At 49.0% G+C, this 18,470-nt stretch overlaps 1 protein-coding gene across 1 annotated transcript in view; it reads left to right on the forward strand.

The window, feature by feature from the left end:
* The first annotated feature begins 11,887 nt into the window (after positions 1–11,887).
* Positions 11,888–18,470, forward strand: part of STOML2 (stomatin like 2) — a 71,857-nt gene continuing 65,274 nt past the window's right edge. Inside the window, exons 1-2 of the mRNA XM_082256405.1 lie at positions 11,888–12,014; positions 15,199–15,351. Coding sequence (XP_082112531.1) covers positions 11,973–12,014; positions 15,199–15,351 — 195 coding nt within the window. The 5' untranslated portion in view covers positions 11,888–11,972. The remainder of the gene's footprint in view (positions 12,015–15,198; positions 15,352–18,470) is intronic.

Here is an 18,470-nt window from a genome sequence, read left to right on the forward strand (position 1 = left end):
AGATGAGACCAAAATTTAACTTTTTGGCCTAAAAGCAAAACTCTGTGTGGTGGAAAACTAACATTGCACATCACCCTTAACACACCATCCCCACTGTGAAACATGGTGGTGGCAGCATCATGTTGTGGGGATGCTTTTCTTCAGCAGAAACAGAGAAGCCGGTCAGAGTTGATGGGAAGATAGATGGAGCCAAATAGAGGCGAATCTTATGCCTCGTACACACGCAACGATTGTTGGCCGTGAATTTTCGGCCAACGTCCGATCGGCCGATTGTCGGCTTGTTAGTGTAATGCTTCTGACAACCGACTGCGACTTTTCGGCCGAACAAAATCTGGTGTGCATGCTATATAATTTTTGTTGGCCGTCAACAGAACGGCCGATTTTCCGTCAGTCAGTACAGATTTCGGCAGACAAAAATCAGATGAGCAAGACTGGGCATGCTCAGAGAAGAAAAAACACACGGAAAGTAAACCAGAACATGACATCACTTCTGAAGTTGGTTGTTGTTGGCCGAAAAAATTTGTGTGCAGTCTAGAGCACATTTCAACCAACACAACAACACTGGACAAAAGACGGCCGATCGGTCGGCCAACAATCGTTGCGTGTGTACGGGGCATAAGAAGAAAACCTGTTAGAGTCTGCAAAAGACTTGAGACTGGGGCGGAGGTTCACCTTCCAGCAGGACAACGACCCTAAACATCCAGCCAGAGCTACAATGGAATGGTTTACATCAAAGCATATTCATGTGTTAGGCTGGGTTCACACTAGGTGTGGCCGCGGCTCACAGTAGGGGGTTCGGTCCATTCTGTTCTCCGTTCCAGGTGCGAATCAGGCCTGAATTTTTGGCTGAATTCACACCTGACTTGGACCAGAAGACACACCGGACCCTTTTCCAGTGTGGACTGCGGCTGCCCCGGAGCTGTGTCAACCAGCTTCATTGAGAGCCATTCACACTCTCCTGTCATGCCAATTGGATACGGGGAAAGCCCACATCCAATTCACATCAGTGTGAACCCAACCTTAGAATGGTCCAGTCAAAGTCCAGACCTAAATCCAATTGAGAATCTGTGGCAAGACCAGAAAATTGCTGTTCAGACGCTCTCCATCCAATCTGACAGCTTCAGATATTTTGCAAAGAAGAATGGGCAAAAATGTCCCTCTCTAGATGTGTAGATAGGTAGAGACATCCCCTAAAAGACTTGCAGCTGTAATCGCAGGGAAAGGCGGTTCTACAAAGTATTGACTCCGGGGGGGGGGGGGGGGTGAATACAAATGCAGCCACACTTTTTACAAATGTATTTGTAAAAAAATGTTGAAAACCATTTCTCATTTTCTTTCCACTTCACAATTATGTGCCATGTTGTGTCGGTCTATCACATAAAATCCCAATAAAATACATTTACGTTTTTGGTTGTATTCAAAAGTGGGGTCGTGCTCCCGAATACTAATGTGCTAGTATTCCTTTAAATCTGTTTACACAGCAATTTTCAGAATAAGCGTATCATATCAAACCAGATATACAAAACAAAGCAAACAATGTATCAGTCTGTAAAGTGTCCTTTGGTATGGATTTGCTTGCATATGCTCAATCTTTCATAAAAGGCTAAAGAGGCTTGTGTTCACATATTATTATTATTCAGGATTTCTATAGCGCCAGAAGTTTACGCAGCGCTTTACAATATTATAGGGAGACAATACATTTACAATGCAATAAAATACAAAAGGGTTAAGAGGGCCCTGCTCAGAAGAGCTTACAATCTAATATCCAAATTACGGCTTCTTTAACCACCTGCCGACCGCCCGCCCGCCGGCAGGCTGGCTCGCCTGCGCGAAACGACATAGGAGTACGTCGGTCGCATGCGTGGTGCTGGGGGGGCACCGCCCCCACTAGGCAACGGGGATGCCAGTGCACGGGATCCACGGCTCCGATTGCCGCCTGACACCTGCGATCGCTCCCCGCTGAGAGAGAAGAATGGTCAGCTGTTATAAACACAGCTAACCGTTCTCCCTGGAATGATCACAGAGCGCCTGTGATCCTTCTATATAGGATCACATGTCTCTATGATCATTTCACAAGTCCCTCCCCCATACAGTTAGAAAACACTCCCCCAGGCTCACACCTAACCCTTTGATCGCCCCTGGGTTAACCCCTTCCCTGTCAGTGTCATTATTACAGTAACAGTGCATATATATAGCACTGATTACTGTAGTAATGTCACTGGTACCCCCAAAAGTGTAAAAAATGTCAGTTAGGTGTCCGATCTGTCCGCCGCAATGTCGCAGTCCCGCTAAAAATCACAGATCGCCGTCATTACTAGTAAAAAAAAAATAAAATAAATAAAAATGACATAAATCTTTCCCCTCATTTGTAGACACGATAACTTTTGCATAAACCAATCAAAATACGCTTATTGCGTTATTTTTTTTTTTTACCAAAAATATGTAGCAGAATACAAATTGGCCTAAAAGGATGAAAAAATTTAGATTTTTAAATTTTTTGGGATTGGAATGTTATATAGCAGAATGTAAAAAATATAGTTTTTTTTTTTTTTTTCCGAGATTGTCGCTCATTTTTTGTTTATAGAGCAAAAAATAAAAATTGCACAGGTGATCAAATACCAACAAAAGAAAGCTCTATTTGTGGGAAAAAAAGGACATCAATTTTATGTGGGTAAAACGTCGCAGGAACATGCAATTTTCCATTTAAGTAACGCAGTGCCGAATCGCAAAAAAGTAGTTAATTAGTGTTCACCACCTATGTGCTCCAATCATCCACATACATTAGTGATAATCCCCTCCCCCGATGTGCCCCCACATGGGGGATTATGCCCCGTACACACGTGCAGATTATCTGAAGACTTTTGTCTGCAGACTTACCTTTTCTATGTAGTGCAAGGGCCTGCCGGATTGCATACAAATTGAAAGTGTTTAGGTTTGACCTCATATTATCTGGTTTTGGTAAGTCTGCAGACAAAAGTCTGCAGATAATCTGCATGTGTGTACAGGGCATAAGACCAACCAATGGTCTCTATGTGCTTTTGTCCCTCTCTGAGGATCTGCTTTATGCTGTTTCTCTCCTTTGATGGCAATCTTGAGTTTAGAATTCTCCATACACCCAAATCCTAAAGAGAGAAAGCTGGACACATAGTTCTTTATCTTTTAACCACTTCTGGACCGGAAGGATTTGCCCCCATTAATGACCAGGCCATTTTTTGCGATTCGGCACTGCGTTATTTTACTGGACAATTGCGCAGTCGTGCAACGCTGTACCCAAATCAAACTGATGTCCCTTTTTTCCCACAAACAGAGCTTTCTTTTAGTGGTATTTGATCACCTGTGCGATTTTTAAATTTTGCTCTATAAACAAAAAAACGGTGACAATTCTGAAAAAAAAAAAAAACAATATTTTTCACTTTCTGCTATATAACATTCCCAGAAAAAAAAAAATTTAAAAATCAAATTTCCTGACAGACTCCATGGCAGCATACGTTCGGGTAGGCTCCGCCTCCTCTCCTACCTCATAGGACCCCACTCCCATAAATCTTTGCTCCCTTTCAGCATCAGTGTTCTTTTTTCGTCCTCCTCATACATATAGTTTTATGTTCCTACTTTCTTCGGTCCTATATGAAAAACGGTGGCAGATTGAGTCATGGAGTCTCCGATAAGCCCTGGCTCTTAGCGGGGTATGGAGGGGGCAATGGAAGAGACCCTTAGCAGGAGCTCTGTGGTCTGGCCGAGAGAGCCTTGCTGCTGCGGGTGGCCCTTTTTTTGCCCGAAGATTTGAGCTGGTGCTGCGTCTCATGGACTCGATTATGCCGTCGGCAGGGTGGTAAGCCCTGATATGGGACCAAGTTTCTTATCCTTTTTATTTATTGTGTCTTTTGTACTGCCAAAATTCATGTCTATGTTTCCTTCCTGTAGTATACAGTAGTGCCATTATTATAGGGTCTAGTTGGTCACCTGTTAACATACCGGTTTCTTCTTTTGTCGGTTCCGCTTCTCACGGCCATGGCCGCGATCGTGTCCGCCGCTTCCGGGTTGTCCGGCGCCTCTGCGCATGCGCAGTGTGCTCCGGATAGGTCTTTTCGTCGCGCATGCGCAGACGCGATGTCTGACGTCGCGCGCGCATGCGCAGTACCTCGGAATCACCTCGGGGCGGCATATTTAAACAGGGTTATTGACCAGAGCTGGTGGGAAGGTCGGCAGATCGATAGCCTCCCCCAGTCTCTGGTATACTTTAGCGAGGTAAGATTCTTCCTTTTCTGGGGTCTTTTTGTATGACACTGGGACTGATAGTCTTCTGTCCTCCCTCCAGCTAGCTTCAGTACAAAGTCTGCTTATACTATGGATACCTCATCGCCGCCCCCTAGTGGCCAGCCAGCTCTTTCAAGGTATGTGCTGGATCCTGTAGCTAGACTGATCTGAGTGTCTTTTTAGTGTCTCTTATGCTCTGATATATGTGTCTGTCTCCAGCTCTTTTAGGCCTGATCAACAGCCACGTGCACGCAGCGAAGACAAACATACAAAATCGCAGCACCGGCGCTCCTCATCCAAATCTAAACGCAGCTCCCCCCATAGTAGGGGACGCGATGGCCACTCTTCCACACATTATGGCCAAGTGGAACGCCAGCAGGGGAAAAAATGCTGGGGATGTCGCACTGTGATACCGGAAGGTTCCTCCCTATGTAAAACCTGTTATGCCCAAGCTACGGGCGAAAGAGAAAAATCAGACCAACATATTGAGGAGGTGGTGCGTAGGGTTCTCAAGGACTCTCTCGCTGATTTTCACAAGACAAATGCTCCTGCAGGGCCGTCCCACTCCCCTGATAGAGATCTTTTGCTTCAGGATCCGTTTGAGTCTTCCCAGCCCAGCCATCCTTCTATTCTCCCGTCAGATTCCGAATCCGATTCAGATGACTCCGGTTCTGGATTTGAGTTCAGCCTCGTTTCCCCGTTAGTGAAGGCGGTTAGAGAGGCCCTTGACTGGGAAGATCCTGCTGTTTCTTCGCCTAAGCAGAAGAAATATTTCAAGCAGCTGTGTAAGGAGAGGTTAAACTTTCCATTTTTAGGAGAGCTGGGAGACATAATCTCTGAGGAGTGGAACAAGGTGGAGAGGAAAAATTCCATGACCACAAAAATGACAAAGATGTATCCTTTTAAACAGGAAGAGGTGAAGTATCTGGAGTCTTCCCCCAGTGTGGATGCCGCAGTGATGCGTCTTGCGAAGCATGTCACCCTTCCAATGGAAGATACAGCATCTTTTAGGGATCCTTTGGATAGAAGGATTGATGCTGACCTTAAACGGGCATATCTTTCAGCCGGTATGGCCTGTAAGCCAGCTTTGGCCTCGGCTACAATTTCCAAAGCAATGGAAGTTTGGATCAACGCCCTTGAAGATACTCTTGGAGGAGTTTCGGAAGAAGCTCTTCGGAGCTCCCCGATTCAGGAGCTAAAGATGACTGCGGGCTTCTTGGGGGAGGCGTCTCTGGACACCATTCGCCTCTTGGCCCGAGTTATGCTGTCCTCTGTTACGGCAAAACGTGCCCTTTGGCTTCGTCCTTGGGTAGCCGATGCTGCCTCCAAACAGGCTTGGTGCCGAATTCCCTTTGAGGGTTCTTCCCTCTTTGGGAATAAGTTGGATGCAGCCATAACTCGGGCCACGGGTGGAAAATCTGGGTTCCTCCCTCAGGATAAACGCCCAGGCGCTCAGAAGCGTTCCTTTCCAAGAAGACAGAATACTAATCATTCGAGGGAAGCGCGCAGCTACAGACCAGGAAAATCTTATGGTAGAAGCTGGAAGTCAAGACAAACCTCCTTTCAGAAAAATTCCAAAGGCTCTTCGTCCGGTGACCGGGAGGCCACTAAATCCTTTTGAGGTCGGGCCCGTCCAGTCTGTTCCGGTAGGGGCCAGGTTGCTCCAATTTCGGGACGTCTGGGCGGCCTCGATCCAGGATCCCTGGGTTTTAAATATTGTGTCCCAAGGGCACTCTTGGACGTTCGACAACGTCCCCAAACCCAGGTTCGTTGCAACTTCCCTCCCTCCTGCAGCAGAAAAGAAGAAGGTTCTTCTCAGTTATGTGGATACCCTACTGGATCAGCGAGCTGTCGTACCAGTTCCCGAAGCGGAAAGAGGTCAGGGAGTCTATTCACCTCTCTTCCTCGTCCAGAAAAAGAATGGCACATGGCGCCCGGTAATAGATCTTACATATCTCAACAGATCTATCCATCGGGAGAGATTCAAAATGGAATCTCTGGTCACAATACAACACTCGGTCCTTCCAGGGGATTGGTTGGCATCAATAGACCTAAAGGATGCGTATTTCCACGTTCCTGTGGCAAGAGAATACCATCAGTTCCTCAGGTTTGCTGTCAATCATGTCCACATGCAATTTACATGTCTTCCCTTCGGGCTCTCGACTTCGCCTCGCACCTTCTCCAAGACGCTATTGGCAATTGTGGCCCTCATCAGAACCAGAGGTATCAGGTTACATCACTACCTGGACGATCTTCTTCTTCTGTCCCAGGACAGGTCCCAGCTACTGATACATCTGGAGCAGGTGATCCTTACTCTTCGAGAGTTCGGTTGGATTCTCAATTTGGAGATGAGCCATCTGGTACCCACGCAGTCCCTGGTATTTCTCGGAGCACTGTTCAACACGTTGAATTGCACCATATCTCTACCAGAGGAGAAAATCCCAGTAGTCCAGAGCAGGGTGGCTTTCGCTCTTGCTGCCTCCCATCTCACTGCCCGTCAGTGTCTAAAGGTGGTAGGGACTCTAGTAGCTACCTCGCCCATGGTGAAGTGGGCTCTGTGGAAGTTGAGACCCTTCCAGAAAGGGTTTCTACATCAATGGACGACAGAGAACTTATCACAAGTCATTTACCTAACACCATTCATGAAGGGGTGCCTTCTATGGTGGTTACGCCGTGCGAATCTAACCAACTGCCACTCAATTGCTCCAATTTCCTGGGTGACGATAACCTCCGATGCCAGCAGTACCGGTTGGGGAGCCCATTGCCTGGCGGAAGTGGCACAAGGCAGGTGGAATTTCTCCAGTCACGGAGTGGTATCCAACATCCTAGAGTTACGAGCCGCCTTCAAAGCCCTTCAGGCTTTTCACCATCTGACTCAGGGAGCCTCAGTGTTACTCAGGATGGACAACACCACGGCAGTGGCATACGTCAAGAGGCAAGGTGGAACTCGCAGCATGTCTCTACTCCACGAAACAGAACCAATTATGTCCTGGGCCCAGCAACATCTGGCCAATCTCTCGGCGGTCTTTGTACCAGGAGTGTTGAATACGGAAGCAGACTTCCTGTCCAGATTTCAGTTGGACAACAACGAATGGTCCCTTCATCAGGAGGTGTTCAACTGGGTTCTGTCTCTGGGAATCTCACCGGAGGTGGATCTCTTTGCGAGTCCACGCAACAAGAAACTCCAGAAGTATTATACGAGGTTCAGGGATCCCCGAGCCTTCGGAGTGGATGCCCTCACGGACAGATGGAACTTCCAGTCTGCCTATGCCTTTCCTCCGGTGCCAATAGTACTCCAATTCCTGCGGAGACTGAAGATGGAGGAGGTGGAGGTCATAGCAATAATTCCCTTCTGGCCAAACAGGCCTTGGTTTCCTCTGCTGTCCCTTCTCAGCTTCAGGGATCTGATCCCTCTTCCTCTCAGGCCAGACCTTCTATCGCAGGGTCCTACTCTTCATCCATGCCCTGCGCGGCTACACCTCAAGGCCTGGTTCTTGAGAGGGGGAGGTTGGAGGCTCTCGGATGTCCAGAAGAGGTGATTCCCACTCTTATGAGTTCTAGAAGAGCCAGTACCAACAGAGTTTATGAGAGGATCTGGGCAAGGTTTATGAGTTATCAAGCTCGGAGCCTGGGTTCAGCAGGCACCCCTACTATTCAGCAAATCTTAAGTTTCCTACAGTCCGGGTTGGATCTATCCCTCTCGGTTAGTTCTCTCCGGGTACAAGTTTCTGCCATCTCTGCTTTCACCGGGATTCAGTGGGCAAGACATCAACTGATCCAACAGTTTTTTAAGGGTGCAGTCAGGCTAAGGCCGCAGAGAAAGCCAAGATTCCCGAAATGGGATCTTCCGTTGGTTTTGGACTTCTTTACTTCAAAAGATGTTGCTTCCATGTCCATCAAGGAGCTTACACTGAAGACGGTATTTCTGGTGGCTATCACCTCTGCTAAGAGGGTTTCAGAGATACACAATCTGGGCTTCAAAGAGCCTTTTCTGACCTTCTTTCAAGATAGAGTGGTCCTAATCCCTATGCTGGGGTCAAACCCTAAAGTAACATCTGTCTTCCATGAGAATTCTGAGATAGTTCTTCCCACCTTCAGAACAGATGAGCAGTCCTTAGTCCATCCTCTGGACATGGGCGACACTCTGAGTCGATACTTAGAAGCCACATCCTCCTTCCGTCAATCAGATTTCCTGTTCGTTCTTCTCCATGGAAATAAGAAAGGAAGGCGTGCTTCTTCAAGAGCAGTGGCTGCATGGATTGTTCAGGCTGTACAATGGGCATATAGAGCAAAAGGCTTGGCTCCTCCAGAGGCGATTACAGCTCATTCTACCAGAAGCATCGCTACGTCCTGGGCTGTTTCTAAACATGTCGCGCCTGACGTAATCTGCAGAGCAGCCGCCTGGTCGTCTGTGAATACCTTTCTTACACATTACTGTGTAGAACCTGCTGCTTTATCTTCAGTTAACTTTGGCGTTCAAGTTTTGTCAATTGACAGTGCCAATTAAAGTTTTTTCTTTGTTCAGCATCTTCCCACCCGGGAGTGTATAGCGAGTTATTTCCCGAACGTATGCTGCTATGGAGTCTGTCAGGAAAACGGAAAATTGATATCAAATACTTACCGTAATTTTCCTTTCCTGATGGACTCCATGGCGGCAGGAGTCCCCTCCCAATTCCTGAGTAGGCTAGTTACAGAACACTGATGCTGAAAGGGAGCAAAGATTTATGGGAGTGGGGTCCTATGAGGTAGGAGAGGAGGCGGAGCCTACCCGAACGTATGCTGCCATGGAGTCCATCAGGAAAGGAAAATTACGGTAAGTATTTGATATCAATTTTCCGTTTTTTTTATTATTTTAGGCCAATTTGTATTCTGCTATATATTTTTGGTAAAAAAAAATCACAATAAGAGTATATTGATTCGTTTGCGCAAAATTTATCAAGTCTACAAACTAGGGGAAAGATTTGTCATATTTATTTTTTTTTTTACTATTAATGGCAGCGATCTGCGATTTTTAGCGGGACTGCGACATTGCAGCAGACAGATCGGACCCCTAACTGACATTTTTGGGGGTTACCAGTGACATTACTACAGTAATCAGTGCTATACATATGTACTGTTACTGTAATACTGACACTGGCAGGGAAGAGGTTAACCCAGGGGCGATCAAAATGTAAAAAGTGAGCCTAGGGGGTGTTTTCTAACTGTATGGGGGAGGGGCTTGTGAAATCAACACCAGGACCTGTGTTCCCAATAGAAGGAACACAGGAACTCTGTACTAATTCCTGACAGAACAACGGTATGCTGTGTTTACAACAGCAGACCGGCGTTCTCTCTCCACAGGGAGCAATCGCAGTTGTCCAGCGGCGATCCTTACCACTGGTCCCGTGGATCTGCTTTCCCGCTGCCTAATGGGGGCAGGATCCCTCCCGTGAACCACTGTACAGGTGCGGCGATTTGCGGGAACCTGCTGCCGTAGAACTGCGAGGGCGGATCAGCAAGAGGTTAAACACTAAATAAAAAAACACTCACATTTTCCTGTTGCTCAGAGCGCACCAAACTGTATAAAGCATTCAGTCCTCACAGTGCGGGTATAAGACAATTAAACCGTATTACCAGGGTATGCTCACAATGTGTGCCTCAGCGTGACAACAGATTGGCCCCTCCCCAACGCGTTACGCCACAGCGTCACGTGGCTTCCTCAGGGGGGGATATGATATAGATATGCCCCTGAGGAAGCCACGTGACCTCGAGGTGTAACGCGTAGGGGAGGGGCCAATCTGTCTTAATGCTGATCATACCGTGGTAATACGGTCTGCTTGTCTTATACCCGCACTGTGAGGACTGAACGCTTTTTACAGTTTAGTGCAACTGGAAAAACTGTAAGCAACAGGAAAATGTGAGTGTTTTTATATTTAGTGTTTAACCTCTTGCTAACCCGCCTCCGCAGTTGTACGTCAGCAGGTTCCCACGAATCGCCGTACCTGTACGGGGGTTCACAGGAGGGATCCTGGCGGCGTGCGCCCACTCCCTGGCGGGAAAAGCCAATCCATGGGGCCGGCGGCTGCGATTGGCTTTGGGCACCCGCGATCGCTCCCTGTGGAGAGAGAACGCCGGTCTGCTGTTGTAAACGCGGCAGACCCTTGTTCTCTCAGGAATCAATGCAGAGCTCCTGTGTTCCTCCCATTTAGGATCACAGGTCTCTGTGTTGATTTCATAAGCCCCTCCCCCTCACAGATAGAAAACACCACCTAGGCTCACTTACTGATCGTCCCTGGGTTATCCCCTTCCTTGCCAGTGTCATTAAGACTGCTGCACAAATACGGTGTGAGATAAACTATTACAACGATCTCCATTTTATTCTCTAGGGTCTCTGCTAAAAAATATATATAATGTGTGGGGGTTCCAAGTAATTTTCTAGCAAAAAATACTGGAAAAATTGTAACTTGTAAGCAACAAGTGTCAGAAATAGGCCCGGTCCTTAAGTGGTTAAAGGCAGTTATAAATCCAAAACCAAAAATGTTGCATAAATATTATGTTTTTTATATTAAATATAAAAATATATAATAATTTTATATTACATTTCATATTTTATATTATATATTAGAATATAAAATTATAATATAAAGTATAAATATAATATATATTATAATATAAAATATATTTTGTATTATATATTATAATATATATTATATTTATATTTTATATTATAATTTTATATTAAATATAAAAATATATAACATTATATTAAATATAATGTTGCAAAAATATTGCAGCTTACCAGCCAATAGATGTGACGGCAGCATTCGTTTTCTTTTAGGCTCCCCCCGTTATCAACTTGTGATCTGCCCAGTGACACACCTTCTGTATTAGATTCCCCCACTCTGGATGAAGAAGCGGGGGGTGTTGGTTGTTGGAGGAAACAGCAGCATTGTCAGTCTCGGGAGAGGGGCGTGTTGGATGGACTAGCAGATTTAGATTTACTAACAGATCGAAGGCAAACCTCAGCTAATAATTTATAATCCGTTACAGTCAACTGTATTTTTTTTTTTCCTTTTTGGGATAAAAGTTTTACATAAAAGCTGATCATTGCGAGCACCCCTGTCAGTGGTAAATGGTTTATCCCGTCCCTCTACCGGCTCTATAAGGAAGACATCCTGATCTTTGGAAAAACAACAGACTTATTGACTAGATCACCAGGTGACAATAAAGAAAAGAGAACGTAAAAAGAAAACGAATGCAGCCGTCACATGTAAGAATTGGTAAGCTGCAATATAATAAATGTTCGCTTTTGGGTTTAAAGATCCACTTAGTGTAACGGGTCTGCGCTAAGACAACGCACGCCGCCGCGTGAAGGGTCCCGAGAAGCGGCTCACATATGTGTAAAGCCAGCATGAGGGGGACATTGTCATATCAAATTGTAAAAATGATGAAAACTGAACACACCGGGGGAAAAATGTGTAAAAAATAATAGAATAAAAAAAGGAAAGAAGGTGAATAACTGAGAATATGGTGTTGCCAGCCACAATAGGGCGCCGGTAAAAAGTTCATCGCCAACCACATCATGGCGGCGTCACTCTCACTATGGAGACACAGAATAGCACCGCCCCCGCCTTCCAACCAGTGTCGTCATCAGGCGGAGACCGGCTCTACCCCAGCCGGGACGCGACGTCATCGGGCGGTGCCAGAGTGGAGCGCACACTGCGGGCAGGAGCCGGGAGATGCTGAGAGCGGCGAGCCTGGCTGGGAGAGCCCTACTGAGGGTGAGGGGACACCGGGCTATGACACCATGTACTATGGAGGAGGGGACCTCTGACATTGTCTACTACATTGACATCGCACCTATCCACACCGACCTCTGACCCCCAGCATCAGGTCCTCACTGACCTCTGACCCCCAGCACCAGGTCCTCACCGACCTCTGACCCCCAGCACCAGGTCCTTACTGACCTCTGACAGCTAACATGGGGTCCTCCCTGACCTCTGACCCCCAGCACCAGGTCCTCCCTGACCTCTGACCCCCAGCACCAGGTCCTCCCTGACCTCTGACCCCCAGCACCAGGTCCTCACCGACCTCTGACCCCCAGCACCAGGTCCTCACCGACCTCTGACCCCCAGCACCAGGTCCTCACCGACCTCTGACCCCCAGCACCAGGTCTTCACCGAGCTCTGACCCCCAGCACCAGGTCCTCACCGACCTCTGACAGCTAACATGGGGTCCTCACCGACCTCTGACCCCCAGCACCAGGTCCTCACCGACCTCTGACAGCTAACATGGGGTCCTCACTGACCTCTGACCCCCAGCACCAGGTCCTCACCGACCTCTGACCCCCAGCACCAGGTCCTCACCGACCTCTGACCCCCAGCACCAGGTCCTCACTGACCTCTGACCCCCAGCACCAGGTCCTCACCGACCTCTGACCCCCAGCACCAGGTCCTCACCGACCTCTGACCCCCAGCACCAGGTCCTCACCGACCTCTGACCCCCAGCACCAGGTCCTCACCGACCTCTGACAGCTAACATGGGGTCCTCACCGACCTCTGACCCCCAGCACCAGGTCCTCACCGACCTCTGACCCCCAGCACCAGGTCCTTACTGACCTCTGACAGCTAACATGGGGTCCTCACCGACCTCTGACCCCCCAGCACCAGGTCCTTACTGACCTCTGACAGCTAACATGGGGTCCTCACTGACCTCTGACCCCCCCTGCACCAGGTCCTTACTGACCTCTGACAGCTAACATGGGGTCCTCACCGAACTCTGACCCCCAGCACCAGGTCCTTACTGACCTCTGACAGCTAACATGGGGTCCTCACCGACCTCTGACCCCCAGCACCAGGTCCTTACTGACCTCTGACAGCTAACATGGGGTCCTCACCGACCTCTGACCCCCCTGCACCAGGTCCTTACTGACCTCTGACAACTAACATGGGGTCCTCACCGAACTCTGACCCCCAGCACCAGGTCCTTACTGACCTCTGACAGCTAACATGGGGTCCTCACCGAACTCTGACCCCCAGCACCAGGTACTTACTGACCTCTGACAGCTAACATGGGGTCCTCACCGAACTCTGACCCCCAGCACCAGGTCCTCACCGACCTCTGACAGCTAACATGAGGTCCTCACCGACCTCTGACCCCCAGTCCTCGGTCCTAAGTCTTTACTGACTTCCAACACTGGATCCCCTCTGACAGCCAACACAGGGTCTCCGCCGTCCTCTGGTACCCGATATGGGGTCCCCATTGACCTTCAACACGGACACAGGGCTCCTTTCAACACGGGTTCCCTTCCGACACCCAACACGGGGTTCCTTTCCGATACGGGACACCCACCCGACACGTGGCTCTCTTCCGACACCCGACACTGGGTTCCCTCCCAACTCGGCTCCCTTCTGACACCCGACGTGGGTCTCCCTCCCGACATCGGGTTACATCCCAACACGGGTCTCTCTTCCAACACTCGACGCTGTTCCCTCCTGACACAGGACACCATTCCGACACCCAACATGGGGTTCTTTTCCAACACAGGGCTCCCACCCGACACCGAACTCGGGGATCTCTCCCAACACAGGGCTCCCTTCCGACACGGGTTCCCTCTTAACACGGGGCTCCCTTCTGACACCTAACACTGGGTTCCCTCCCAACACTGGGCTCTCTTCTGACACCCAACACTGGGCTCCCTCCTGGGGCTTCCACCCACACCAGGTTTCCGTCCCAGCACGGGGTTCCCTCCCGACACAGAACACCCTTCCGACACCGGGTTCCCTCCCAACACTGGACACCCTTCCGACACTGGGTTCCCTCCTGACACGGAACACCCTTCCGACACCCGACACTGGGTTCCCTCCCGACACGGAACACCCTTCCGACACTGGGTTCCCTCCCGACACGGAACACCCTTCCGACACTGGGTTCCCTCCCGACACGGAACACCCTTCCGACACCCGACACTGGGTTCCCTCCCGACACGGAACACCCTTCCGACACGGAACACCCTTCCGACACTGGGTTGCCTCCCGACACTGGACACCCTTCCGACACTGGGTTCCCTCCCAACACTGGACACCCTTCCGACACTGGGTTCCCTCCCGACACTGGACACCCTTCCGACACTGGGTTCCCTTCCGACACTGGGTTCCCTCCCGACACTGGGTTCCCTCCCGACACTGGGTACCCTTCCGACACCCGACACTGGGTTCCCTCCCGACACGGAACACCCTTCCGACACCCGACACTGGGTTCCCTTCCGACACCCGACACTGGGTTCCCTCCCGACACGGAACACCCTTCCGACACCCGACACTGGGTTCCCTCCCGACACGGAACACCCTTCCGACACCCGACACTGGGTTCCCTCCCGACACGGAACACCCTTCCGACACCCGACACTGGGTTCCCTCCCGACACGGAACACCCTTCCGACACCCGACACTGGGTTCCCTCCCGACACGGAACACCCTTCCGACACCCGACACTGGGTTCCCTCCCGACACGGAACACCCTTCCGACACCCGACACTGGGTTCCCTCCCGACACGGAACACCCTTCCGACACCCGACACTGGGTTCCCTCCCGACACGGAACACCCTTCCGACACCCGACACTGGGTTCCCTCCCGACACGGAACACCCTTCCGACACCCGACACTGGGTTCCCTCCCGACACTGGACACCCTTCCGACACCCGACACTGGGTTCCCTCCCGACACGGAACACCCTTCCGACACTGGGTTCCCTCCCAACACTGGACACCCTTCCGACACTGGGTTCCCTCCCAACACTGGACACCCTTCCGACACTGGGTTATCTCCCGACACTGGACACCCTTCCGACACTCGGTACCCTTCTGACACGGAACACCCTTCCCTTCCAGCACAGGGTCGCCTCTGAGCTCTGGCACCCGGTTAGATTGTGTTTGTTGTCTGACATTCCTCTCTCTCCTCTGCAGGGCTCTCAGATAAACTCCACCAAGGTCTGGAACACGCAGTTTGAGCGATATGCCTCCTCCGGCCTGCCGATGAACACGGTGGTTCTCTTCGTACCCCAGCAGGAGGCCTGGGTGGTGGAGCGTATGGGCCGCTTCCACCGCATTCTGGAGCCAGTAAGTTCTCATCTCACACATCTTTAGTGTTTTCATGAATAGAGATAATAGTGAATATCATGAATAGAGAATAGTGGATGGACAGCACAGGTTTGCTGAACGACTCTCAGAGCCGAACTTCCCTTCAGTCTTGCACAGTTGTACAGGCTCCTCTCCTGTATTGAAATTACTGATCACTGCACACTGTGAGCTTCTCAGAATGTGCATTAGAAGCTGCAGCCAGTCAGTTAGAGCCCACCTCATTTCCTGGCTGGAGGACGTCCAGTATTACCCAGCCTGACTGTCCCTGGCCCACTCCTTTTTCACTCATTGTATATTTGTTCATGTGGGCGTTACCTAGGGCGGTCTGCATGCAAATACAGAGAACCAAAATGAAGGATTATTCAATGCTGCAGTGTGCCAACATCCCTAGAGATACATTATATTGTGAAAAGTATTGGGACACCCCCCTTTACACACACATAAACTTTAATGGCATCCCAGTCTTAGCCCGTAGGGTTCAATATTGAGTTGGCCCACGCTTTGCAGCTATAACAGCTTCAAATCTTCTGGGAAGGCTGTCCACAAGGTTTAGGAGTGTCTATGGAAATGTTTGACCATTCTTCCAGAAGCGCATTTGTGAGGTCAGGCACTGATGTTGCGCTCTAATTCATCCCAAAGGTGTTTTATTGGGTTGAGGTCAGGACTCTGTGCAGGCCAGTCACGTTCCTCCACCCCAAACTCGCTCATCCATGTCTTTATGGACCTTGCTTTGTGCACTGGTGTGCAGTCATGTTGGAACAGGAAGAGGCCATCCCCAAACTGTTCCCACAAAGTTGGAAGTATGAAATTGTCCAAAATGTCTTGGTATGCTGACGCCTTAAGAGTTCCCTTCACTGGAACTAAGGGGTCAAGCCCAACCCCTGAAAAACAACCCCACACCATAATCCCCCCTCCACCAAATGATTTGGACCAGTGCACAAAGCAAGGTCCATAAAGACACGGATAAGTGAGTTTGGGGTGGAGGAACTTGACTGGCCTGCACAGAGTCCTGACCTCAACCCGATAGAACACCTTTGGGATGAATTAGAGCGCAGACCTTCATGTCCAACATCAGTGCCTGACCTCACAAATGTGCTTCTGGAAGAATGGTCAAACAATATTGAGCCCTACGGACTAAGACTGGGATGCCATTAAAGTTCATGTGCGTGTAAAGGCAGGCGTCCCAATACTTTTGACAATATAGTGTACATACAGAAAACATGGACTGTGATGGGGAATTTAGAGGCACAAGGAAGAACTCTGTGTGAAAATTGCATGTAAAATCACCACTAAAGTTTATTGAACATAATTGTAGAAAATTATAATCCATAAAATGGATAATTTGCTTTATGGCTGGCATATAGTAATAAACCCTCAAATCATTATATTGTTCAATCACTCCATAGTCCAGGTGGCCTCGAAGTACAAGCAGGTCTCGCCATGATAGCGAATACAGCAATGTAGGAAATCCAACGCGTATTCAGTTTAACTCTTCTTTAGGGGTTAGAAGTAATAATCATCTGTAACCACTTCCAGTCTGGATCTTTTCTCGCACATTTTGTTTACATGTAACAATGAGTATTTGTTGCTAGATAATTACTTAGAGCCCCCAAACATGATTTTTTTTTTTTACGCAGAGGCCCTTAGAGAATAAAATGGCATTCGTTGCAATTTTGTATATCACACTGTATTTAAAGCGGAGTTCCAGCCATTTACTCACCTGTCCAACGGTCCAGCGATGCGGCCGCCGGAAGCCTCGATCCTCTCCCTCGGCGCCGGCATCACTGCTGTGGGCACCCGGCTGTTACAGTTTGCGGCTTCACAGCCGGGTACCCACTGCGCATGCGCGAGTCGCGCTGCGCGCCGTGATTGGCCGGCAATCTTCTGGGACCTCTGACGTGTCCCAGAAGATTGCAGGGAGGGAGGGGGAGAGGAGAACTTCCGCTCAGGGCGCCGCGGCGCTCCGAGCGGAAGTGGGAGCGGGTACCTGTCAAAACTAGGTACCCGCTCCCCCCCCAAAAAATGACATGCCAAATGTGGCATGTCGGGGGGTCAGGACTCCCTAAAGCGGAAGTTCCACTTTTGGGTGGAACTCCGCTTTAAGCAGTGGTTTTTCAAATGCAATTTCTTTTGAAAAAAAATACGGTTTTTCTCAATTGTAATGCATAACACTTTTTTTTTTTTGTAAAATATAAAAGATGGTGTTACACCGAGTAAATAGATGCCTAACATGTCACACTTTAAAATTGCGCGCGGCCGTGCAACGGCATTAAACGTAGTAAATTTTACTATCTATAGATGACATATAAAATATATATAAACTTAGACACCCACTGTCAAGAAGAATATATCTTTGCGCTTGAGGAGGAGTCAGTCTCTTGACTGTTATAATGAACAAATACTGCTGCTACTTGAACAAATAGTGGAAAATATTTGCAGATAAATAAATGGAAAAAGAGTAGCGCACGAGATCACCTTTATATGACTCAAGATGTTGTAAGCAAGCTATCAAAGATACTGCTAGACAAACATTTCAAAAAAGAAAAATAGTAAAATAGTATTCAGGAAAGAGATAATGTCCCTTCAGTCCATGGAATCCAAGGGTAAGTGAGATGAATTACTGGATCACCGTCCACCACCAGGTGTCACACCAAGAAATAGTAGGATTGGCAACTCACCAGAACTCAATGCTCAGGTGTTCTCACACAAGAGCAAACTGCGCAGAAATGTTAGATGGATATAGAGCCAGAGCCTGTTCACCACTGCTTCATAACAAATCCTTGCACACACTCCCTCGGTATACCGATATCATGGAGAGAAAGAATGGCCCCACATAGTGAAGTACCGTAACCACAATAGCTTTATTAAAAGTAAAAATGTTGCACTCACATGTATAAGCTCATCAATAGGCATATAATAACATATTGCTTGGTAGAAGGAAACCTAGCTCGTCCAGTCCCCGGGCTCACTCCACGCCAGCCCTGTACCTTCTGGGTAGGTCCCCCACCGTCACGTGATGTCGGATGTGTTGTCTGGTCACGCCCCGACCGGTTTCGTCATGTCCGACTTCAACTGGAGGCGTGACCAGAGCAACAACA

Source organism: Pelophylax lessonae, assembly GCF_965119305.1.
Source record: "Pelophylax lessonae genome assembly, chromosome: 1".
Lineage (NCBI taxonomy): Eukaryota > Metazoa > Chordata > Amphibia > Anura > Ranidae > Pelophylax > Pelophylax lessonae.